General features: G+C 39.2%; 1 protein-coding gene across 3 annotated transcripts in view; it reads right to left on the bottom strand.

Annotated features, from left to right (window-relative positions):
* The window catches only part of slu7 (SLU7 homolog, splicing factor), a 55,377-nt gene that overhangs the window by 19,785 nt on the left and 8,766 nt on the right, over positions 1-26,826 (bottom strand). For all 3 annotated transcript variants that reach the window (XM_043703869.2, XM_043703868.2, XM_087995449.1), the window contains 7 exons: positions 26,547-26,700; positions 25,999-26,079; positions 15,708-15,872; positions 12,135-12,203; positions 3,220-3,264; positions 2,399-2,527; positions 959-1,056 (listed from right to left, as the gene is read on the bottom strand). In XM_043703869.2, the coding sequence (XP_043559804.1) occupies positions 959-1,056; positions 2,399-2,527; positions 3,220-3,264; positions 12,135-12,203; positions 15,708-15,872; positions 25,999-26,079; positions 26,547-26,700 (741 nt within the window). The remainder of the gene's footprint in view (positions 1-958; positions 1,057-2,398; positions 2,528-3,219; positions 3,265-12,134; positions 12,204-15,707; positions 15,873-25,998; positions 26,080-26,546; positions 26,701-26,826) is intronic.

The raw sequence follows: 26,826 nt of genomic DNA, 5'->3' as shown, positions 1-26,826 counted from the left end.
TGTACGCTATATGCCCAAAATTTGGTTGTGCTACATGCTGAGGGATTATGAAACGGATGTAGCAAAGGCTCTATTACCATCTAATTCTAAGCCACAAATTCCAGGAGTGTTGTCAATAAAGGAAAGCCTATTACAATAAAAAAATTCACACATACATTAAAGATGAATCTAAAAAGAAACTTTAGTATGGTTTGGATCTAATGCAGTGGCTGCAATGAAATCATTTGTTAGAGAGTGAGTAGCATAGCAACATATTCCTACACTAGCAACCTAGAGATTTAGATCAGTTATCCAGAAGAACTAATTTAAATCCACTATAACAATTAAACAAAATAAATGCAACAAACTAAAGCAATATGGAATAAAAAAAAGTCAGTTAAAGTGACCATGAAATACCTACTTGTGGTGAAAACCCATCTTGTTGTAAAGAAATCTGCCATTCTTGCCTTTACCATTCAAAGATTGCTGCAGACCACCAAATGTTTGACTCTTAACTGCCCTATGAAATGGGCTAAATCTATGGACTGTATGAATACTGGTAATAAGTGCTTCTCAAATACTCTGAAGAAATAAGATCAGACTGTCCTTTCTGACAAAGAATTCATTAAATTTCTTTACAAAGATAGAAATAGATAGAAAACAGAAAAACAAATACTGTTCACATGAACTTTAAACTACAGCATTTATCAAAGCTGAATTGCAAAATTTCCTTTTAAATAATTAAGATTCCTCTACTTATTGGCATTGAATAATTTCTAATACCATTTTGCCTTACACTAAATATTCATTAAGATCCAGAAAGTTAATTAACTAAATGTAACATATTGCACTTGCCTCATTTAAGTGAAAATTCACAATCAGGATATCATTTAGTTGATAAAATCTTTGTTAGACTATTGTAATTCAATATTTGTGCTGTAACCATTATTGAACAGACTACACATTTAGAATCACATACTCATCTGGGTTTCTGCCAGTGTTGGAATAGGGATTCTCCCTCATTGCTCTCGTTTTCGGATCATAATATGCTGAATTTGGATCCAAGTTCCTCAAGTACTTTGAAAACGAGGAAAAAAAAAGTGTTAAAAAAGCATACAAACAAGATACTGCTTTAATTTATTTGGCATTTAAAATTTCAGTACAATTGAAGTGAACAATCAAAATCAAATTCAGAGTTAATCTAGGGGCTCCCTGTTATGTTTTATTTTGTTGAGCTGATTACTTCTCTCTGAGGCGGAAATGGATATTTTAAATAGTAACAGTGATTTAGTATTGACATTTTAAAGACCTCTTTCTTTTTATAGAAAATTTAAGAAGTTGCTGACACAATGTCGCAACTCTCAAGAAAATAACAAATATCTATCCACTGATCACAATCTTTGTAAACTGCCAGATTCTTGGCAGTTTGCTGCATGATACCAACCAAAAAAGCAAAATAAGTCAGAACTCCAATCGGCCTCAAATTATGCTGAAATAATTGATTTCGCCTGTGGTAGCAGTGGAATCATATTAGACATATTCTCTTAAGTCTGGAGAGGATAAATCAAGTGAGTAAAGAATAAAAACTACTGTAACCTACTCCAATTTTTTTGTTACAACTGAGTGTGGAAGACCTTTTAGTCAAATAGTTTCAAACTATTCCTGCATAAGTCCACTTTATGGTGGTTATCAGCAGACAGTCAGCATCTGTAGAATCACATCCTATAGTGAGTCAGAACAGTCTGCCAGTTTTCAAAATACAAACAAACAGTTTGTTATGTAATATGTAAAGTTTTTTTTACAATAAGAAACAAAGAATAAAAGAATTCAACCTTGAACAACATTACTTGCAGAACAAAATAAAATTATAATATGGCTAATTGTTCTGGTGCAGAATGCGAACACAATTCTCAAAGCGATAATCTGCATTTGAAACAATGGCTTGTGAAGACATTTTAGCAAAACAGAGTCATAGAGATGTACAGCATGGAAACAGACCCTTCTGTCCAACCTGTCCATGCCAACCAGAGAGACTTTTTCTTTAACTACCACTGAATATTACTGGATTTAGGTTATCCTAGGCAGCTTGCAAGCACCTCCCAAGACAAGCTGAAAAAACACCATTTGCTGGAGTCAGGGTAATGTTACAAGTGCACTCTATTGGCCAACAATCAAATGTGGGGGGAAAAAAACCCAAAACAAAAACCATACTTAGAAGGGTTCAAAATATGTAAGTAAATTAGCAGCTGACACAGACATCAACCTCATCTTCAAGCTCTGAAAATAAGTCTGCATCTGAAACCATAAACATGGTGCAGGCTTTCTACTAAAATACTGCCACCAACAGCAAATATTATTGAACAGCAGAAAGGTCAGAAAACATTGTGATTAAACCGAAATGCAAGTACTATTCCCATACTTTTGCAATGTCCTCACGAATACGAAGATTTCGAACTGTAATTCTTCTCTTGGAGTCAAAGTTCTGTCCAGGCATATCAATGTCATCAGCATATTTATCTTCATCTTCATCTTCACTGTTGTCTTTCTCCTGAAACAATGACAATTACAAAGCTCAATGTCATGATAAATCAATACCAGAAAAATAAAGTACTAATGTATTCTTTCCATGATTCTATTTATGCCAAATGCTGTATTTGAGAACATCTCCTTTATCTGTTCATTGGTATCATAGATAATTTACAAAGAATAAGTCTGTCCTTCAACATGAGTATTAATTCATTCAGCAACTGAATATCAAAATTAAGTTTTACTTTTAATATAAATGTTACAATTTATGTAGCCTGCTTCTCTGACTGGTCGAAGTGAATGCATGATAGTGCAACATAAGCCAGGGAGGTTACGGAAAATTGTTGATCCAACTCAGCTGGAGACAGAATCGAGCGTGCCATAATTGGGTTAGATGGCCTGATGGCTACCTCGTGCCTCAGTATAGATCAGATTAAGGCTGCATGGGAGCATCATCAACATTGCTGAATAGTCTTCCATAATGTCTGGACTGGACTTGTTTAAAGGAAAAGAATGCATTGAGCACAATGTGGACCGGTGTTATAAAAACAAGTGCAAGTCAACACTGGAGTGCCCAGTGAAGACATTTGCTGCAGTGTGGTGTGAGGGGAAGAAATTATATGCAATATTAACCGTATACAGAATATACTTGCTCAAATTGTAACTAGAAAAATTCAGTGGTAAGGAAATGCTCCATTTAAGTAATACACATACTGCTGAATCGTGATCCTCTTCTCCGCGCTGACGTCTTGAAGAGTTCTGCAGTATTAAATGATAGATAAAATAGATAAGATTGACTCCACAGACTAAGCATAGTTACACAAGTAGAAGAATAGTGATCATAGATTTATATCCATTGTGTTGTAATATTACAGTGTAGATGTCATGTTCATTCTGGGAGTCTAAGTTTAAACTCGACTGCATCTCATGCTGAAATATGGCCCAGCCTAGCGTTTAATACTTTTAATGCTGTCCACGGTGACTTGACAGTTACTGTCAATTATTATATTTCAAAAATTTTCTCCTTGGGAGTTTCATTTGAAATAGTTGGAAATGTGAATTTTCAGTACCTGTCCATAAACCAAAGAGTTTTGACTAGACTGATTGCCTATTTCAGCTTGCCATTGAGATATATTGGAATCAAATGAATGTATAACATTTAAAAAAAGAGTATATTGTTTTAGATCTTTTGCTATGTTCTACCCTAATTTAGCTCTATATTCAAATTGTAAACTGGGTCCCACCAAATACTGTCAAAGATCAGTATTTGACAAAGATACTGTAAAACATACATGCTTACATTTCTGAGCTACACGAGAGTATGTAGTATACAAAGATCTAAAAATTACATTCTGCAGAGGCTCGATAACACAATCGTAGAAGCCCTACACAGTGTGGAAACAGGCCATTCAACCCATTGAGTCCACACCGACCCTCCTAAGAGCAAGCCACCCAGACCCACACGCCTACCCTCTGCCTGTAACCCTATATTGCCCCATGGCTAACCCACCTGGCCTGCACATCTCTCAACACTATGGGGCAATTTAGCATTGCCAATCCATCTAATTTGCACATCTTTGGACCATGGGAGGAAACCGGAGCACCCAGTAGAAACCCACACAGACATGGGGAGAATGTGCAAACTTCATACCGACAGTTGTCAGAGGGTGGAATCAAACAAAGGTCCCTGGTGCCGAAAGGAAGTAGTGCTGAGCTACTGTGCCATCCCAGACCGAGAGACAGAATAATATGAAAGCCCAAGCCATTACTTAAAAATGGACCAATGATTTTTCTTCACTTTTGAATTTTGAAACTATCAGGAAAAGGAAGCTTATAAATAGCTGAATTTTATTCTCACTTCACACAACCTGCATGCTCATTATTTCTCGTAATGAACATGGTTTAGACCTCAATCACCCTCAAAGGAAGAACCATTTCTATATGAAGCTGTTCAAATTTTGAATGAAGTCAAGATGATACTCAAAGCTTCGGGAGATAATCACTAAGTACTACATTCAATTCAGTTGTTAGGAAATTAATCACAGATTAAGGAGGTCATGGTGGATACAGTCAGGTGGATGGGTGACTGTCAAGAGATGTACAAGTCTCCTGTGGCTAACCCCCTCTCAAATAAGTTTTGGATACTGCTGTAGAGGGGGTGGGGGGATGGCTTGTCAGAGGAAAATAGTATTGACAGCCAGGTCTTTGACATCATGCAGACTCTGTTGATATGAGAGGTCCAAGCAATCAATTGTGATTGCGACTCTCTAGTCAGGGGCACAGAGAGGCATTTCTGCTGCTGCAAGCATGACATCAGGATGGTGTGCTGCCTTCACTGGTCCAAGTTTTAAGGAAAATCAGGAGGGCATAAAGGGGTCTTGAGATAGCTTTGGCAAATAAGGTTAAGGAGAATCCTAAGAGACTCTCCAAGAACATTAAGGGCAAGATAATTGGAGAGATTAGGGCCCCTTTAGATCAATAAGGGTGTCGATGTGTGGAACCACAGGAGATGGGCGAGATACTGATAAATACTTTGCCTCAGTATTTACAGTGGAGAAAGCTATAGAAGCTAGGGAACTCAGGGAAATAAACACTGATGTCTTGGAAAGACTTCACATTACAGAAGAGGTGGTGCAGGAGGTCTTAAAATGCATATAGGTAGATAAACCCCTGGGACCTGATTCACTGTGGTAAGCAAGGAAGAGATTGCGGGGCCCCTTGCAGAGATATTTGGACCATCAACAGCCACGGGTGAGGTGCCCGAAGACTGGAGCTGCATAATGTTGTGGCATTGTTTAAGAAAGGCTGCAAGGGAAGGCCAGGGAACTACAAACCGGTGAGTCTGACATCAGTAGTGGGTAAGTTGGTGGAGGGGATTCTGAGAGTAGGATTTACATGTATTTGGAAAGGCAAGGAGTGATTAGGGATAGTCAGCATGACTTTGCACATGGAAACGAGCTGAAAAAGTGCAGCAGGTCAGGCAGCATCCAAGGAGCAGGAGAATCGACGTCTTGGGCATAAGCCCGGCTTCAGGAAGGCCTGAAGAAGGGCTTATGCCCGAAACGTCGATTCTCCTGCTCCTTGGATGCTGCCTGACCTGCTGCACTTTTCCAGCAACACATTTTTCAGCTCTGATCTCCAGCATCTGCAGTCCTCACTTTCTCCCTTTGCACATGGAAAGTCTTGTCTCACAAATTTGATTGAGCTTTTTTGAAGAGTTTATCAAGAAGACAGATAAAGGTGTGCAGCAGATATTGCCCACATGGACTTCAGCAAGGTTCCAATGGTGGGCTGGTTAATTGAGTTAGACCAAATGGGACCTGGGAGAGAGATAGTCAACTGGATACAAAACTGGCTTGATGCTAGAAGACAGAGTAGCAGTACAGGGTCGTTATTTGGACTGGAATCCTGTGATCAGTGGTGTGCCACAAGGAGAGGTTGTGTGGGCCCATTGGGGTTTGTCATTTATATCAATGATATGGATGAGAATAAAGAGGTCTGGTTACTAAGTTTGCAGAAGACACCAAAACTGTGGACTGTGAAGAGGGTTATCGAAGAGTACAACATTTTGATCAAATGGGCCGAGAAATGGCAGATGGACTTTAATTTTGATAAATGTGAGGTGTTGCATTTTGGTAAAGCAAACCATGGCAGGACTTGAGTTAATGGAAGCGCCTGGGCATGTTGCTCAATAGAGGGACCTGAGGATGCAGATTCAAAGTTCCTTTGAAGTGGTGTTAAATGTAGACAGGGTGGTGAATGCAGCATTTGGCATGCTTGCCTTCATTGGTCAGAGCATTGAATAAAGGAGTTGGTAAATCATGTTGCAGCTGTACAAGACATTGGTGAGGCCACTTTTAGGATATTGCATATAATTCGTCACCTTGCTGGAGGATGGATGTTAAACTAGAAGGGGTACAGAAAACATTTACAAGGATGTTGCTGGAACTGCAGGGCTTGAGTATATTCAGGTTCATTGGTCAGAACATTGAGCATCTGGATAGGTATATGAATAGGAAGGGTTTAGAGGGATAGGGGCTAAATTCAGGCAAATGGGACTAGTACAGTTTAGCATACCTAGTCGGCATGGACAAGGTCAATGGAAGGGTCTGTTTCTGTGCTTTATGACTATCATTCTATAGTGTCAAAAATTCCCTATTACACAGAGCAAATGGATGCCTTTCAGAAAGTTAGAATATTTGAATAATTTGAATTGTTAATTCCAATTTTGAAGCATCGTATAATCAGAAATAAGCAATTTAGGGTGTAGGTTTGCTCGCTGAGCTACAAACCTTCACAAACCTTGCAAGAAATAAGCAATATTATTTAGATCTTTATAGTCACTTTAACTTGGGACTAAGATACCTGATAATTTCTTTAAATCAAGAGAGGAAAAATAATTGGATTTTACAGCACCAGGGTAATTCGTTTGAACAGAATACAGTGGTGTTTGATGTAACGCAGGCAATAACGAGCTGCTGGTTGGCACTATTTTTTTTAATTAAAGTGACAGGCAATTTTTGCTAATTAAGAAATCAAATTTTTATTCTCCAAATGCTCAGCAATATGTGTAATCACATCCCTGTTGCTCTAACATTTAAACATTGTTGAATAGTGTCATGGCTTTTAGGTTTCCTACACATTCAATACTTTGGTACAGCTGGAGAAAAGAATATGCTTTTTCATAGGTATAAGATGACACCAAAATTGGAGGTGTAGTGGACAGCAAAGAGGGTTATCTCAGATTACAACAGGATCTGGACCATCTGGACCAGATGGGCTGAGAAGTGGCAGATGGAGTTTAATTCAGATGAATGCGAGGTGCTGCATTAGCTCTTATACACTTAATGGTAAGGTCCTAGGGAGTGTTGCTGAACAAAGAGACCTTGGAGTGCAAGTTCATAGCTCCTTGAAAGTAGAGTCACAGGTCGATAGGATAGTGAAGGTGGCGTTTGGTATGCTTTTCTTTATTGGTCAGAGTATTGAGTACAGGAGTTGGGAGTCACGTTGTAGCTGCACAGGACATTGGTTAGGCCACTGTTGGAATATTGCGTGCAATTCTGGTCTCCTTCCTATCGCAAAGATGTTGTGAAACTTGAAATGGTTTAGAAAAGATTTACAAGGATGCTGCCAGGGTTGGAGGATCTGAGCTACAGGGAGAGGCTGAACAAGCTGGGACTGTTTTCACTGGAGCGTTGGAGGCTGAGGGGTGACCTTGTAGAGGTTTACGAAATTATGAGGGGCATGGATAGGATAAATAGACAAAGTCTTTTCCCTGGGGTCAGGGAGTCCAGAACTGAAGGGCATGGGTTTGGGATGAGAGGGGAAAGATATAAAAGAGACCTGAGGGGCAACTTTTTCACACAGAGGGTAGTTAGTGTATGGAATGAGCTGCCAGAGGATGTGGTGGAGGCTGGTACAATTGCAACATTTAAGAGGCATTTGGATGGATATATGAATAGGAAAGGTTTGGAGGGATATGGGTTGGGTGCTGGCAGGTGGGACTAGATTGGGTTGGGATATTCGGTTGGCATGGATGGGTTGGACCGAAGGGTCTGTTTCCATGCTGTACATCTCGATGACTCTATTTATAGTCGTACAGCACAGAAACAGACCCTTTGGTCCAACCAGTCCATGCTGACCATAATCCCAAACCATAGTCCCACCTGCCTGTACCTAGCCCATATCCTTCCAAACCTTTGCTATTCATGTACTTATTCAAATGTCTTTTAAACATTATAATTGTTCCCACATCCACCACTTCCTCAGTTGAAGTTTCTTATCTTGAATTCATTAGGACAAATGCGAGGAAATAAAATTTATAAAAATAATTTTCACCTCTCTAGAAAAACAGAAGATTGGTTGTCAAATTGTTTCACATTAGCTGAGGCACTGGCATGAGGAAAATAACTGGGTAATTTTTAAAAATGTCCCTTTTACTTGAGAACAGCTCCCAGAGTATTAACATTTGTCACTTCTACCAAGCATGACTGAGCCACATACAAGCTTGGAGAAATGAGGACTACAGATACTAGGATTAGAGTCGAGAGTGTGGTGCTGGAAAAGCACAGCAGGTCAGGCAGTATCTGAGAAGCAGGAGAGTCGACGTTTTGGGCATAAGCCTCTATGAGGGGCTTTTCCAGCACCACATACAAGCTTGACTGATTATCTTAAACTGATTGTTCGTGTAGCTATTAGCACAGCAAATGCAGCCCAACAATACAGCACTACACACTGATGGTGTTTCCATGGAGCTCTCTGATCTGGTGGAAACATTTTTGTCAGTTTCAAGGAGGAATGTGTTTTTGATGGGAGAAGCCCCAACCTCTTGGTGTATATTTCTTATAAATAGATTATACATTTGCTATATTTGAATCTGCAGTCCCATAAGAATTACCCTAAACATATGCCATCCCATGCTCCAATTCACATTTAAGATGGAACAGTCATATCCTCCCTTACCATGGTGTTGGTTGAGAAGTCCACTGTGGCTTCTCTGCTACTACCTATCACAAGTTTGTACACTGACCAGTAGAAACATGCTGAGATTTGTATAGGTCCATGTGCTAGAAGGTCAGCCATATTAGCAATTTTAGGAATATAGTCCTAGCAAGCTCTATGTAGAAATAAGGCAGATGAAAGTTACCTTGCAAGACAATGGCTATCCTGACCAGATCATGGAGTGCTGTATATTGTGCCCATACAGTATATGTGCTGGAGAGTAAAAGTATCTCAAAAAAAAACGTGAACACAGATTAAACAACCCATTTCATGCTGGTACAATGCATGATAATACAACTGATTTTTTCACAAATAGGACTCTGCCTCCCATACAATGAAACAATTTTATCCATGAATTTTAGTACTCGTGTGATGCAATGTGTATAGACTATATGCTTCAATAATTAGCTGACTGAATCAAAAAACACATATTTCAGAGTGTTCATAACAGAGTACAGACAGCGGTGAACTAGCTTACACTTGAAAAGCACAAAACGTGTTAGATGAGACTGTGAACCGTCACTTGCTCAATGATGAGTGCATTAATAACTACACCAACCCAACCAAGATTCATTATTTATAATGTGGCTCCTTTATGCTTTCATCTGATTACTTCAAAAAGCAACCCCAAAAGATATTGATGTATCTCCACTGTGATTTCAGTTAAAAAAAAAGTTCTCAGAAAAGCCTGCTTGAAATATCTTAACTTGTTGGATCCAGGAATTCCCATTCTTTAGGTGCCAGTCAGGAAAATGGGGCAGAGTTATTTTAACAAGTTTCTACACTATACTGCTGCAGGATGTTTGACTACAGGGTTGAAGAAAGACTGGTGCTTTTGATTGGTAAAGGCTCTAATCCTAGATGCATTACAGAGTCTAACTGGCTTACCCCAGGACCATCTACAAACTAGCAGAATTAAGAGCACACAGCACCAAGTCAAGAAGCATTTTTGAAAGTGGACCAGCAGGGGCCATTTAATGCAACTGTGCGGAACAGGGCACAATGCTCAAACACTTGCCTCATGGAGCTGTACCTGCCTTCAACATTCCCTCTCCTTTTGTCAGTGCAGGTCTTGTCAACAGATAAAGCTGAAGCCTGGACCACATTAATGTCATGACAGGAAAAGGAGGTGCTGTAAGACTGTCTTACATTTGCTGGTGCATTGACTTTTCTCAGGTCACCAGTGAAACAGATAATTGCAGAAAATTGTTAAAACTTGTTCCAGAGCTTATATTGACTAAAAGTTCTCAATGTTCCTGATAGCATATGCCTTCAAATAGTTTTGGATATTATATGAACAATATTGGTCAGATCTTTTATATAAGCTGAAGCTACAACCAAGATGCAATTCAGTTCAATTGTAAATGCTTTCCAAATCTGGATAATGCAATCTTTGGTTAGAATATATTTACTTTTTTTATTTAAGATTCCCTACAGTGTGGAAACAGGTCCTTCGGCTCAACAAGTCCACACCAACCCTCCAAAGAGTAACCCATCCAGTCCCATTTCCCTTTGACTAATGCACCTAACACTATGGGCAATTTAGCATGGCCAATTCACCTAACCTCCACATCTTTGGACTGTGGGAGAAAACCGGAGTACCCGGAGGAAACCCACACAGGTACAGGGAGAATGTGCAAACTCCACAGACAGTCATCCAAGGCTGAATTATGGATTAATGAGGAATACCCTAGTTCACTGCCAAGTGTCGAGCAGACAAAAAAAATCTAACACAGATTTTTGAAAAGGAATATATCTGTCAGGTTCAGCACAATCTTTCAGGAATAGAGGCCTCAGAAGCAGGAATAGGCCATGTGGTCATTTGAGCTCTGCCATTCAATCAACTCATCGCTGGTCTTGATTTAGTCTCAACTCCACTTGCCTTTCTGCCAAACAAAGATGTGAGTCAAGTCATTGACTTTGGATAGCCAACTGTCTTGAATAATGCAATGACATAGCCCCCATCACTTTTTAGGGCAGATAAATCCACATACAAACAACCCTCAAAGAAAAAAATTCTTATCTCCAAATTAAAAGCGATGCCTCTTATTCTTAAACTGTGGCACCTAGCTCTAATCTACTCAACAAGGGGAAATATTCTCTCAGTATCCACAGTCTACTCCCCTCAAGACATTTAAATGCTTCTATCAGAACATCTCTCATTCTATTAAACTCTTCCCAGGCACAGGCCCAGCCTGTCCAACTTTTTCACATTGGAAAATTCTCTCACCCTAGGAGTGAGTGGAGTAAAACTTTTTTGACGCACTTCTAATGCAATTATATCATTTGTTTCAAATAAGGTCATAAAAATTGCTCCACAGTAAATCTCACTGTGACCCTGTACACCTGCAGTAAAACTTCCCTACTTTTACATTAGATTAGATTAGATTACAGTGTGGAAACAGGCCCTTCGGCCCAACAAGTCCACACCGACCCGCCGAAGCGAAACCCACCCATACCCCTACATTTACCCCTTACCTAACACTACAGGCAATTTAGTATGGCCAATTTACCTGACCCTGCACATCTTTGGATGGTGGGAGGAAACCGGAGCACCCGGAGGAAACCCACGCAGACACGGGGAGAACGTGCAAACTCCACACAGTCAGTCGCCTGAGGCGGGAATTGAACCCGGGTCTCTGGCGCTGTGAGGCAGCAGTGCTAACCACTGTGCCACCGTGCCGCCCACTTTCTGTTCCTCATGCAACAAAAACCCCAACATTTGATCTGTGTTTGCAAAATTTTGAGACCCATGCGCCAGTATGTCTAGATTCTTCTGTAGGTACAGTTCTGCAATTGCTTGCTATTTGAATAGTGGACTGACTTTCTATTCTTTCTGTCAAAGTAAACAGATTGTCATTTTCCCACATTAAAATCCATCTGCCAAATTTTTGCCATTCACATTGCTTTGTAGCCTCTGTACCTGCACTAGACAACTTGCTTTCCTGCCTATCTCTATGTTATCAGAAAATTTGGCCTCTGCATCCATACCAATCAATACAAATTATAAACAGTGGAGGTCCAATGAAGCTTAGGGAATTCCAATAGTTTCAACCTGTCTAAAGCCAGCACACACCCAGCTTTGTTGAAGTAGATATGATACAATATCCTGCTTAATATATACTCACCACATAGTCCACTAACTTCCCAGATGCCAACTCTTCCTGCAGTTTCTGAGCTTTCAGGGTTCTCTTGGCCTAAAACAGAAACAAGACCTTTAAAGCAAAAGTAACACAGCACTTTAATTTCAGTCTATTATTTTCTGCAGAAAATTCAGAATTGGCTTTTCTAGTTACGGACCTGGTGATATTTATTATATACCTGCAATGACCTTGAAATTTTACAAAAAACAAATGGAATTTTTCTAAAATTTGCATGAAATTTCAGTCAAGATTTTCATTTTGTGTACAGGAATGCTCCCAAGTCTAAGCTTATCAAATACAGTCATTTACATCTTTGAGAGATCTACAGTATTTTACTATTGGATTAGTTAAATTAGTGTTGAGTTGTGGTGATATATTTGCCCTAAATTGTGCAGCATGTACTAAATTCCATTAGCCACACAGATTTAGTTATTTATTCTAAAATAATATCAATTTTCAATAATTCCTTCTAGAAGGCCGCTGATAAAATTTGGTCTGCTGCTTATCATGAATTATTCATTCAGTCTCCAAGGGGAAAAAAAAACAGATATAATTACTGACCTTTTAAAACAGTGGCTCAAATTTTCCAGCCTGGTAAGGTCAGAGTTCTGGCCAAAGGTGCTTTTTGGGACCCTACAGAAATCCGGTCATGAGAGTCATGCAGGAATTATCCAGAAGATTCAAACTTTAATTATCCATCTTCACCCTCCACCAAAGCCTGACCTCCTCTCTCCTCCCACTAGCCAGCTCCACCCTCCCAACATCCGATCTCCTGGCTATTTCCAGGATGGCCTCCGGGATTGTTACAGAAATATTGATTTTCTTTCATAAGTATGGGTTAAAAACAAATTCAAAACATGGAAGTCAAGTTTAAACATAGCTGAACTCTGCAATTGGTAGTTGAACTCTGCAACCAGTAATTACCTCAGTAGGCAGAGTCGTAGACCAAAACCAGCCGTAGATGAGATTGGATGCCCAAATCAACACGTGCCGATCCTGAAATATCAGCCAACCCACAAAGACTGAGGAACAACCTATCCCAGCCTTACTGAATGGATATTACTAGTGCTTTCAGACTGACAGTTCAAACACAGTAGTAATGACCTGTGAATAGGGCGTGTCAAAAGTAGGTAATTAGGGAAAAATTTGAGGCTGGTTGGAACATTTGGGCCATTAGGTCTCAACTTCAATAAGTGATCTCTCCATGAGGAAAATCACAGCTATTTGTGAGACAATCTGACCATTTTCACTGCTATTACTGTGACATACTGCTCTACAAACACACATTTAAAGTTTTGACAATTATTTTGTAAAAGGCCAAGAAACAAAAACCACAGAAACACTGATTTTTTTTTTCCCCCAAAACTGAGAGGCATTCCAGCCATAGTATAAGAATGGTTCAAATGCTTGAATGCAAGCCATTGAGTGCGCTTTTGGCTCCATCTGCAGGACAGAAAGTTATCCAGCTTTATGAATAGCTCACTTCAATTATTTTCCAATAGCTGTGACTTTCCTCCTGGGGAAGACCACCTAATCTACTTGAGACCCAATATCTTGAAGGATCACACTTTCTCTGAGCTCTGATTTTTTTTTTTCATTTCAATTAAAGGTAGGATTGTAAAGATGAAATCAAACTGGATCCAGATTTTGTGTTCAATGGGAAATAAACCACATTTTACACTCTTTATACCTGTGCAGACAGCGGATTTTTTGAACTGCAAAATGCAGTTAATTATTAAAGTCAAAATTGTATGCTGCTGACCCCACAGGGATTTGGGAACTTGTGAACAAAACAAGTATCAGTGTGACTTAACAACTTAGACTGAAGAATCCCGCATAGCCATTAAGTCTAAGCTAGAATATTTCATTGAAAATAGAATAGAAAGTGCAATAAAGGAGGGGGGGGGGGGGAGAAAGAGAGAGAGAGAGAGAGAGAGAGAGAGAGAGAGAGAGAGAGAGAGAGAGAGAGAGAGAGAGAGAGATAAGAAAGGAACATAAACAAAACTAGCAATATAGTTTAAAAAATGCGAACATGCTGCAAGAAGTAAATTTTCTGTTTAAGAATTGTTTGACAGTATTTACTTAAATGAGCAAGCTCTAACTTCATCGTGTTTCATAAGTATTAGTGGGCAAATTCCTCAACTTTATGCCTTTCATGTGTCTGAATGTCAAGTCACTTTCTTTGGTTAGACACAAATCATTGCAGCTCTGCCATATCCAATTGTGAGTAATGGCTGACATCAAAGCAAACAACAGGAGGTGGTGGCTGTCCAAATATCCACACCATCAACAATGGAGGAGCCCAGCACATCATTGTAAAAGACAAGCCTTCAGCCAGGGTTGCTGAGTGGATGATTTATCTCAGTTTCCTTCCGAGTTCCACATCACAGAAGCTAGCCTTCAGCATATTCTATTCACACCACATAATATAAAGAAACAGCTGAAAGTACCAAATTTGGAAAAGGCTATGGGGCCTGACAAAATTCTGGCAATCGTCCCGAAAACATGCTCCAGAACCATCTGCACCCTTAGACAAGCCATCCCAGTAAAGGTGAAACATTTGTATCTACCCAGCAATATGGAAAATTACCCAGGTATATCTTGGTCCTGAAGAAGCAAGACAAATCCAACAAATCCTGACCTAACAATCCACTCTTGTCCTACATTCCCAAGGCTTGCAGCAGTTCAAGAAGGCAACTCATCACCACCTTCTCAAGGACAAGCAAGGATAGACAATAAATGCTGGCCTAGCCAGCAATGTCAGAATCTAAACAAAAACTCTTGAAATTAAACCTCGAAGAGCGGAGCAACTAGAAATATGTGTGTGGATCAGTCAAATTTACTCCTTGATAATGGCAAATGATAGCCCAATTATTATTTCTATCTAGAAATTCAGGCCTGAGGTATCACGACTCAGTAGTCAGATGATATGAATTTTCACCAGTCTACACCAAAAGAGGGAGAGAATGCAATTGCACCTAAGAAAATAAATAAATGTGTATTAATTGCTGTTCTACTCTGAGATAGTTCTTTAAACATTTGTTGCTTTGATGATTTCCTTCCCTTTATTAATTAGGAAAACCTCAATATTATCTTCCCACATAAAGCACAAGGTGTGATATCAAAGCGGTAAGCCTCCACAATTTCCTTAAAGTTAATATAGTTTCTCAGAATAAAGTTACCCATAATTTCCTTGAACTGTACAGTACTTCTTATAATAAGCAAACTTTAAATTCTAATTATTAACGCAGCCATATGGAGCCATTTTGTTACCCACAAAGCTAACTGAGCTAAAATAGCAAATAAACATTATGCATAATGTTACTGAAAGCTTTATTTTAAAATCAAAATGAAATAAACACAGAGCAACCCAGTTTAAACTCAGGTCTGGATGAATAAAGTAAGCTCTTAACTACCAAAGGCAACATGAAAACCATTATTAATAAGCACTATAACAAACCAATTGATGGCTAAGCATTTATTTTTAAAAAATTTCAAGCCACTGTCTCAACAATTATTCTTCCACTTTGCCATTCAGAGGTTTACTCTATCACTTACCAAATCTACTTTTGAATATTCCTCCACAATCCTCATATGATCCTCTGAATCATAACCATTCCAACGATCACGTTTTCCATCGTAGTCAAATGAAAATGTTGGCTGCATGTGTTCATCCGGAGCAATGTTAACACCTGTAAACTTTGCTCCTACTTTCCTCGGTCTCTATTAAAAAAAACGAAACTCTGTAACAGTATTTACGAATTGAAGTTACAGAAAGCATTTACAAAAATATTATGTAAAGATCTCTGCACAGTTATTCTTATCAAATATCCAAATTACAGTGAAACATTTATATTTTCACTTTATTCTTTCTTCATTAATTCCTTCACACAGAGACTTTAAATGGCCAAGCCGTCAAAATTTTGGACATGGCTTCCAGTTACAGATGTAGCTGGGAGGCATCTAAACCAGAAAGTTTAAAGTTTGGTCCAATACTCTTGTATATGGTTGACAATGGAAGTTGAGGGAACTGGGAGGAATGAAACAGAAAAGTTGAGACAAGTATAGAGCTTATGCAACACACAGAAGTCCTAAAAGTAAAAACTATATACACCCAGGTATAAAATTACATTCCTACAGTTTACCTTGAGCTACACCAATGTGACCACACTGATGCCATCCTGGAGTGCCCGAATTTTGTTTGTTACTGACAGCTATAGTTTTCGATTAACCACTAGGCTAATCCCCCTTGCTGTGATAAAACAGATTAGTTGCAATATATACAGTTTACTCAATTTGTAGAACGATCTGTTTGGCTTGGTTGGCTCAAGATTGGTACATAAGACAACCAAAAGTTGCAAGCTCCATTGAAATCAGTGCTGCTTGGCAAGTTTCAAATTAAGTTAGGAGAAGGATGAGATCCAGGATGTACCAACATAATGCTAAATACATGCACACTGGGTTGGGCGACACGTTACTTGAGCAAGGAATATAAAGTAAGCCATGCTGTGCTGTAAGATTTAAATGGAAGATAATATATTCTAAAGTCGGATCTTTGCATGTTTATATACAATTAATGTATGTAAATGCACAAAGTCTGGAGAACTTCTAGTGTAAATAAACACCTGGAAGTACGAGATCGAAGTCATGCAATTAACCAGGTTGTGTGCGCGTGTTTACATGTGATAATGAGAAGCCTACTAATGTCAGTGAGAAGAGGCTGCTGCTCTCTCTCTTTATCTCCAACTAAGATGGCACTCTCATAGCTCAGTTTGATTGTCACTATATTCCTGCAGGGAGACAGAACTTTTAAAATATTTGTATTTACATTGGTGTTTCCAGAAGAAATAGAAGCTATCAGCCACAATCTTAAAACATCCAGCGGAGGCCCAAAGATCTTTGCATAGTCAGGTGACACAGACAGCTACAACCATATTATCTTTCTTTCCTTATTGAATGTTAACACAGTCAACTTTAATTTCTGTACTCTAATTTATATTCTTGCATGTTTAGTTCCAGTATGTGTCTGCATTCAAATTGAGGAAGTCAGACATATTTATTATTTATAATTTTTAATATTTTTACTTGGATGGGTTTGAGCACAATAAAACAAACGGCTTACTTGTTTAACTCAAGAAATTCTGTCTGGCTAATTCTTTAGCATCCATGCATAAAAAGACACAAAACTGACATTACACCTTTCGGAAATTTGAATGAGTGGGAAAAGAGGGTAGCCATTTCGCCTCTCCTCTCATTTGATCATACAGTGTGATTATGGCTTTACAAGGAGGGGCAGGAGAGCCTCATTCCACAGAATGTGGTGAGTGAAGTTAATCAAATGTCAGTAGGGGGCCATTTAGGAAATTCTGACCATTTATTATAGGACTTAGGTTAGGACAGGGAACAATCTAATGTAAAACTACTTAACTGAAGGAAGGATGACCAATTCTGTGAAATCACATATTTGAAAGATCTTATTTGACTTATATGCCAACGTGAAACTTGAAAGGGTTCAGAAAAGATTTACAAGGATGTTGCCAGGGTTGAAAGATTTGAACTACAAGGAGAAGCTGAATAGGGTAGGGCTAGTTTCCCTGGAGTGTCGAAGGCTGAGAGGTGACCTTATAGAGGTTTATAAAATCACGAGGGGCATGGGTAGCGTGAATAGACAAGCCTTTTCCCTGGAGTGGGGGAGTCCAGAATTGGAGGGCATAGGTTAAGGATGAGAGGGAAAAAATTTAAAAGGGATGTAAGGGACAACGTTTTCATGCAGAGAGTGCTGCCAAAGGATGTGGTGGAAGCTGGTACAATTACAGCATTTAAAGGCATCTGGATAGCAACATGAATAGGAAGGGTTTAGAGGAATGGGACTAGATTAGGTTAGGATATCTGGTCAGCATGGACGAGTTGGACCATACGGTCTGCTTCCACGCTGTATCTCTCTATGACTCTATTTAGGTTCATGTTACTGTTGCAGGCAGGGAGGTGAGGGAAGGAGAGAGGACAGATAGGGCAGAAAATTTCAAAGAATGGCAGGCAAATTTGCAACAGAACAATGGACTACATTTGAAGAAATGAATTGGGTAGATAAAATTCTTTCCTGATGAGAAAATAAGTAAAACAAAACGAGTGCTCCCTAGATGATAAAAGAGACAAAGATGATACAAAAAGACGGGATGTAAGATGCATGGTTGAAATTACAATTGAAAACAAAGAGGAACAAAGTTCAAACAAGTGAAGATTCAAATTAGACAGGCTTAAAGAAAGCAAGAGAAGTGAATCCGAATGTCTTCCAAAGACACTTATGTAGTACATGGTATTATGTATGCTTAATTTCATGATCCATATGTAGTATAAATATAAATTGTAGCTTTAGGAAAATTAAATTTGTACATATAAGGTCACTGAAATTCTGGAAGGAGCCAGACCACCCAAAGTTGTTTCATAGAGTTAGAAGTTTGAAAATATAGAATAATTAGTAACTAATCTCAGAGTCATGTCAGAGAGGAGATAAAATACCCCACAGTTATAATTATTCATTTAGATGATCACAAATCAAAGAAAACTCTGGAAGCAAGTGATCAGCCAGGGAAGATCGCAAAGAATCCATACAATTTCTAGATCAAAAGGCAGACTTAACATGGAAGGTTAACAAGTTTATATTTTTATCTGGAACATTCCAGATGTGCCATGTTTGAGAGATGTCCATTTGCTCAAAGAATGAGTTAGTCAATCTGAATGTCAGTCAGAAGGTAGTGCTACATCTGTTGCAACCAGAACAAGGAGCATGGAGACCAGGAGCCTTCTGGTCGAGAGTCAATAAGCAAGAATTGAGAGTGGGCTTAATCTTAGAATTAAAATTCCAAACTCATAAGGAACTAAATTTGTCAGTTCTACCTGCAAAGCCAGTGGAAAACATAGGCAACAGAAGTCTCACAGAAAGTCAGAGTGCAGGTTCTGGAAGTCTAAGTGCTATACTAGGAAAATTAAGAGGACCACAGTGAATTTCTAAGAGCTGTGTCACACATTGATTTGAACTCAGAACTCAAATTTCTATAGACTACTGGGGAACCCTTGGGTGGGATAAAATATAACAGAGTGCCTTGTCAAGACTTTCAGGCTTAAATAATAAGATGTAGGTCGCATGATGTTAGATTAGTAGTTTTTACATTGTTTTTTTTCGTACAGTAAAAGCATTTGGTTAAAAAGTGAAACCTTGTGGCATAATTCTCTCAGTTAAAATCTGAGAATTCAAAAGATCTTTTTAGAAATGGTTTCCTTCAAGTTCATTAAAAAAGGACCAAGACCAATTACAGACCAAAACTGTTGACACGTGAAAGGGTACTAAATTAGCACTTTGTACTTGCCTTTACCACAGAAGATGGTGAAAGAGAATTTGGCTGAGATACCAAATAGGGTAAAATTGATAAAGGTAGAGGGTGATAAGATCTTGACTAATAAGAGTCAATAGTTATCAGGGTAGGTGGAAGTTTAGGGTTGAGGCCATAATCAGATCAGCCATGACCTCAATGACAGAGCAGACCACAGGAATCGAATGGATTATCATGCTCTTAATTTATAAATTCTATGCAAGAGATAAAAGAAAGGCCACTGTATTTAAATGTTACTGAATCACCAGGAGCAAATGGACATATTTATGAAACTAATTTTTCCCATGTTTTGGCGTGGCAATTTGGGAAGTTTCATGGCTGGTTTCTCTTGCTATTGTTGGCTTTCATGCTTTTGGGGGCATATTTAATTTCAAGCGAAGCACCATTCAAATGTTGCAGGTCAGGAACTGCCCTTAGTGTGCTGCTGTACAATTCCAAACAATATGGCCAAGGAAGGCAAGGTAGTACCCCACTTTGGCAACAGGGACCTCATGGATTAGGTTCTAGATTAGGTTATTTCCCACAATAACCACAAGACCTCAACAGCAGACCCTGCCAGCCTGATCAGAGGCTGCACCCAAGGCAGTCAGTTCTGCTTTAGTGTGTGTTTCTTCAATGCAAATTGGCTATAACACGATTGAAAAATTTAGACCATTATTTGTAGAACGTGAACTTTTCTTACTTGTATTGACTATAACTCTATTCCAGTTCCATTGCTTGAAATGGTGCTGCTATTATGTGATTTTTCTTACAACTCAGGATCACATAGGAATGGAACTATTATATCAGACTGCACCATATCCATAGTTAGGAGGCACACAAAGCAATGCCGCAAAAAGGTTCATGAACTTTTATGTTCCATAAGTTATATATCACCACTGCGCTCTGCTGCCTTACAGTCTAACTCTGTTGCTCACCCAACTGCCAGCAAGCTTATGGCATATCTTTCTTAACTGCTGCATAATGCACCTTTTCTCAATGGCTCTCACTCATATCACGCTCACAAATTACTGACTCTTCCTGCCAACTATGCTTCCTACTCATTTACTTGGAACACCTCACCACCTTTCCTGTACCAACACTAGTAGAGGCTCAAAGTTTGGGAGAAGATTTGTAGCTCGGGTGCTCATTGTGGTTTTGTTCGCCGAGCTGGGAATTTGTGTTGCAGACGTTTTGTCCCCTGTCTAGGTGACATCCTCAGTGCTTGGGAGCCTCCTGTGAAGCGCTTCTGTGATGTGTCCTCTGGCATTTATAGTGGTTTGTTTCTGCCGCTTCCGGTCGTCAGTTCCAGCTGTCCGCTGCATTGGCCGGTATATTGGGTCCAGGTCGATGTGCTTATTGATTGAATCTGTGGATGAGTGCCATGCCTCTAGGAATTCCCTGGCTGTTCTCTGTTTGGCTTGTCCTATAATAGTAATGTTGTCTCAGTCGAACGCATGTTGCTTGTCATCCGCGTGTGTGGCTACTAAGGATAGCTGGTTGTGTCGTTTCGTGGCGAGTTGGTGTTCATGGATATGGATCGTTAGCTGTCTTCCTGTTTGTCCTATATAGTGTTTTGTGCAGTCCTTGCATGGGATTTTGTACACTACATTGGTTTTGCTCATGCTGGGTATCAGACCCTTTGTCCTGGTGAGTTGTTGTCTGAGAGTGGCTGTTGGTTTGTGTGCTGTTATGAGTCCTAGTGGTTGTAGTAGTCTGGCTGTCAGTTCAGAAATGTTCTTGATGTATGGTAACGTGGCTAGTCCTTTGGGTTGTGGCATGTCCTCATGCCGTTGTCTTTCCCTTAGGCATCTGTTGATGAAATTGCGGGGGTATCAGTTTTTGGCGAATACATTGTATAGGTGTTCTTCTTCTTCCTCTTTTTGCAGTTCTGGTGTACTGCAGTGTATTGTGGCCCTTTTGAACAGTGTCTTAATGCAACTTCTTTTGTGTGTGTTGGGGTGGTTGCTTTCGTAGTTTAAGACTTGGTCTGTGTGTGTAGTTTTCCTGTATACCTTTGTGGTGAAATCTCCGTTTGGTGTTCTCTGTACAACACTACTATTTTAGGACAAGCCAAACAGAGAACAGCCAGGGAATTCCTAAAGACATGGCACTCATCCACAGATTCAATCAATAAGCACATCGACCTGGACCCAATATACCGGCCACTGCAGCGGATAGCTGGAACTGACAACCGGAAGCGGCAGAAACAAACCACTATAAATGCCAGAGGAAACATCACAGAAGCGCTTCACAGGAGGCTCCCAAGCACTGAGGATGTCACCTAGACAGGGGACGAAACGTCTGCAACACAAATTCCCAGCTCGGCGAACAGAACCACAACAACTAGTAGATGCGCCAGACACTTTCATCTCACTCAATCTGGCCCTTTGTGGCACCTCAAAGGAAACAGGTCACAATAGGGCAGAGTGGACAAGACAAGTAAACAGGTGCTTGATATCCTTCTCCTCAGCCTCTTTGAGGAAAAAAATTCTTGAGGTCTCGGGAGAAGATTGTGCCAAATCACATGGGGATGCAGAGACCTCCACATCTCAGCAACTGCGTAAAATCCAATGGTGATGGGTCACTCCACTATTATGATCATTATGGACATATTCTTAAGATGCTCAAAGTAATTGCTTCATAAAGATGGGTTTGGAGAGGATGGAATCCAAGACGTTGCTATTCTGACAGGAAATTCAAAGTTAGTTTAAACAGTAATGCATATTTTCACAATGACACATCATGCAAAACGTTAAAGGCTGAATTTTCCCAGCCTCTGAATGACAAGGGCAATTGCAAGTCAGTATGGAAAATATCACGACAAACAGAAAAATGAGATTCACAAGGTTGAGAGAAAAAGGCCGATTTTCCACCAAAGTTTTTAATGGAGAGGTGAGAATCTCTCCAGTCAGTATCAAGAGGCCAATTTACATGTATTAACATCTCATTTTTACTTAAATCATACCTCACTTACATTCAGAGGTGGCCATGTTGGACTGGGGTGTACACCAGGTTATAGTCCAATAGATTTACTTGGAAGCACTAGCTTTCAGAGCACTCCTTCAGTAGGTGGTTGTGGAGTACAACATCATAAAACACAGAAATTATAGCAAACATTTACAGTGTAATGCAACATTATATCGAAAAAGACCTGGATTGTTTGTTAAGTCTTTCTTCTTTTAGAATGACCATCAATTCTTCCATATATAAAGCCCAGAATTCCTTTTTAAAAAGTTACATTCCCAAGTGAACTTTAACACTTGGTGCCATGTCATCTCAGATAATGCACTGAAGGTGTGAGGTGTCCTGTGCGAGGCTGCCTGTGCCCCCACGTTCAGGCTAATTCCGGGACATTCAACCTTGGACCTTCCAGCAACCATCCTCCAAGGCAGACTTTCAGACAGACAGTAACACAAAGTGGCCGAATAGAGGCCATTAGCCAAGATTGGTACCCATGGGGATGGCCTCAAATTGGGACCTTGGGATCCTGTCACACTACAGGTGACCCCACTGCACTACACACTCTCACATGACCCTCTCTTATATGCTCATACATACACACCCACACACACACCCTCTCTCAGACTTATACCCCTTTACACTCACCTTCTCACATACATTCATACCCCCCCCCCAACTCCCCCCGCCCGCCCCACACACACACACACACACACACACACACACACACACACGTGGGGTGTATTTGTACTTGCAGAATTATATTTTAATTTGCTCAAAAACTGCATGAATCCATGTAAAATTCTTTTTTTAGAAACAGAATCAGTCTGAACATTGGGGCACAGACAGCCTCACAAAGGGTACCTCACACCTTCAATGCATTGTTTGAGATGACAAGGAACCTATTGTTAAAGCTCATTTGACAATGTAACTTTAAAAAAGGTTCTGGGATTTACATATGAAAGAACTGAAAACAACATGCCCATTCTAAATGATGAGAGACTTAACAAACAATCCATGTCTTTTTCAATAATATAATTTCAATTGCATCACACTGTAAATTTTTGCTATAAACTTTGTCTTAAGATCATGTACTTCACAACCACCTGATGAAGGAGCGGTGCTCCGAAAGCTAGTGCTTCCAAATAAACCTGCTGGACTATAGCCTGATGTTGTGTGATTTTTAATTAATTTACATTCAGTTTGTAATTTTCTCCCAAGTACCGGTAAGAAACTAGACAGCGACAATTCCGGACATGCGTGTGTACCTCGAGCATGCAATACGGAGAAAGGTAGACCATGAGCTTGGGAGGAGTGTACAGCCACAAAGTGAATGTAAAGAGCAGAGAGAAGATGGCAGCACTTACACTTGCAAAGAAGAAGTTATTCACCTTTTGTAGCATTGCTGTATGTTTCCCCAGACCACAAACATCAGATTGACTCAAAAATTACTTCAGACCAGGTGACATAAAGCACAAGATTTAAATATAGCAGCCACAAGCATTCTGCCACAGATCAACACACAATTGTACAACAGCAGCACCATGGGGGCATGGGGCACATTTAATGAAGTGAATTGGATAAAATTAAATAAGAAATGTAGCCAGGGTAAACTAAGGGAAACACTCCATGAAACTCCTCAAAATTGACATTTAGTTGACTTTTCTGGGTAAATTCAACCCTCACAAACAATTTAAAAGAATTCTATCTAGAATTTTCTGTCCTTTTAATTCCAGTATGATTTGGAACTATTTCAGCAAAACTGCTAAGCTGCAATCTATTAACATAGATTGGAATTTTACCTATTATAATATTTGTAATAAAATGAGCTAAAATAAAACTTTATTAGTTAGATTTTCACACCGTTTCTCCCCACAGTCACTCAGTTGGCCACCACATTTTTAGTACACAGTTGGTTCTGATATAATGCAGTAGTTCCATTCCCATATGATCCCACATGATAAGAAAATCATGTAATAACAAAGCTATTTAAACTAATGGGACAGAGATGGTGTAATAGCCAACACAAGGAAAGAAAGACCGCATTCTACAAATAATGGTCTAAACTCTTCAATTGCATTATAGTCAATTTGTGTTAAAGAAATGCATGTTTTAGAAGAACTGACTGTATCCGAAAGTAATACCGTATATACGCGTGCAAAAGTCGATCTCATGCAAAAGCCAACCCCTTATGTTTTGCCAAAATATCTTGTATTTTCCATATATCTCATGTAAAGGGCGACCCTACTATATTGCATTATGAACCCCTTACAAAGGAAATTGCATGTTCCCAATAACCCACTTAAACAAAATCACATTCATTCATACCTGTAACTCTACTTATTGCTCTTTGTTTACTATATCGCATATCTATCATTCGTAACTCTACTTAGCCCACCTGGTTTACTACAGCACGATTTGATTCATTCATTCAGACCAGTACTATTGCACTTTGTTCACTATACATCCAAAAGTCAATATCGTTAAAAAGTTAGTCATTTTAAATGTGCCATTATATCTGAATAAAAGTGAGATATATTAGCTACATATATCTTTAATTCTTTGACAAATTTGTTAATGTTGCTGAGGTTCATTACATACAAGAGTAAATGGGAGGGAAATGGAAGAATTTGACAGGAAAGTTATTAAATTCTGAATGTGTAAATATTTTGAAATGTTTCATTTTAAGTGTGTCATTATATCAAGCCATGGCAATATTTGAACAGTGATGTTGGAGGATTTCAAATGAATCTTTGACATGTTAAATTTTTGTAACAGTATGTATAAATAAAATTTACTACCAGTAATTTATTCTTGTTTCTCTTGCTTTTATCTGGTAATTACCTTTACCGTAATTCATTGCATTTTTCTTCATTATTTGGGATTAGATGAGCGATCAAATCCACTTACTGCTAATAATATGGTATCTTGAACTGCAGCATGAATTTCAGCCCATCAAAACTAGTGCCCGTGTAATAGTCGACCCTTGTGGGGTGGCACGGTGGCTCAGTGGTTAGCACTGTTGCCTCACAGCACCAGGAACCCGGGTTAGATTCCTGCCTCGGGCAACTGTATGGAGTTTGGCACATTCTCCCCATGTCTGCATGAGTTTCCTGTGGGTGTTCCGGTTTCCTCCCACGGTCCAAAGATGTGCAAGTCAGGTGAATTCGTTATGCTAAATTGCTCATGGTGTTAGGTGCATTAGTCAGAGGGAAATGGGTATAGGCGGGTTACTCTTCAGAGAGTCAATGTGGACTTGTTGGGCCAAAGGGCCTGTTTCCACACTATAGGGAATCTAATCTAATCCATAAATTAAACCTTTAAAAATAGTCTAAAAAAATTTGACTTTTATATGAGTATATACGGTAAATCTAAACAGGTTATTTCTAGAATGGTGAACATTTCTAAATTTGTGCCGAGTAAATCATTTTGCCTTCTCATATACCTGCTGCAAAGCAGTAGCCTCAGAAAGTAACTTAAAAGAGACAACCAATTCCTGGAAATTAACAGTCACTTACTTCCATGCAATCCTTTTTCGCATGTGTTATTGCTCCACAGTTTTCACATGCACCTCTCCTGTATTTGGTGACAACAGAACCCTGAGTGAGACAATACACATCATCACCATTCTATGGTCCATTTTCCTATTTGAATACACAATTATAACATTATTAAACAGAATTCAGGTCTTTAAGTTTTTAAGTTTCCACTGTTCCGTTTCACAGAACATACAAATTAGGATTAGGAGTTGGTAACTTGGCCTTTTGAGCTTGCCTACCATTCAATAAGATGACTGACCCAATCACTCCAAGCTTCTGTCTGCCTACCTTCCCTGCGAGACAATAAAAATTTCTCCTTTTGATTTGTTTTTGCTGAAGGAAACACCACAGTCAGGTCGTACAAATAACTTATTTTGAGTATTCCAAAAACACTATTCCCGCTCATGTAATGAAAAATTAGTAAACCATCTACACTTTTGTGGGTTTTGAACTTTATTCAATTTTTTTTTTAGCAATTATGAAATTAAAAATCTCAGTGAAAACAGATTTAAGCACACTCTACATACCTCCTTTACACCTTTCTTGTACCAGTCTCCAATTGAATTGAACTTCCTCTGCTTTTCAAGTTGTGGCCTTTGGTGCTTGAGAGTAGGTCTCTTGGAAGGATCAATGTACCAAGGCACAGATGATATATACTGAGGAATGTGCGGGTTGATATCTCTACAAGATGCAAATGAAACAAAAGATTAGTTTAAATTTTGATAGTTCACATTTTTAATCTTGAAATTTTGTCAATCAACATGGCATTTCAGTTAAAACTTTGAACCATTTTGGGAGTTATCAATT

The sequence above is a fragment of the Chiloscyllium plagiosum genome, unplaced genomic scaffold (assembly GCF_037043375.1).
Source record: "Chiloscyllium plagiosum isolate Xiang-an unplaced genomic scaffold, Cpla_swu_hap1 HiC_scaffold_16, whole genome shotgun sequence".
Taxonomy (NCBI): Eukaryota; Metazoa; Chordata; class Chondrichthyes; order Orectolobiformes; family Hemiscylliidae; genus Chiloscyllium; species Chiloscyllium plagiosum.
Note: the sequence above shows the minus strand (reverse complement) of the source record. Positions and strands in the feature narration are given on the sequence as shown.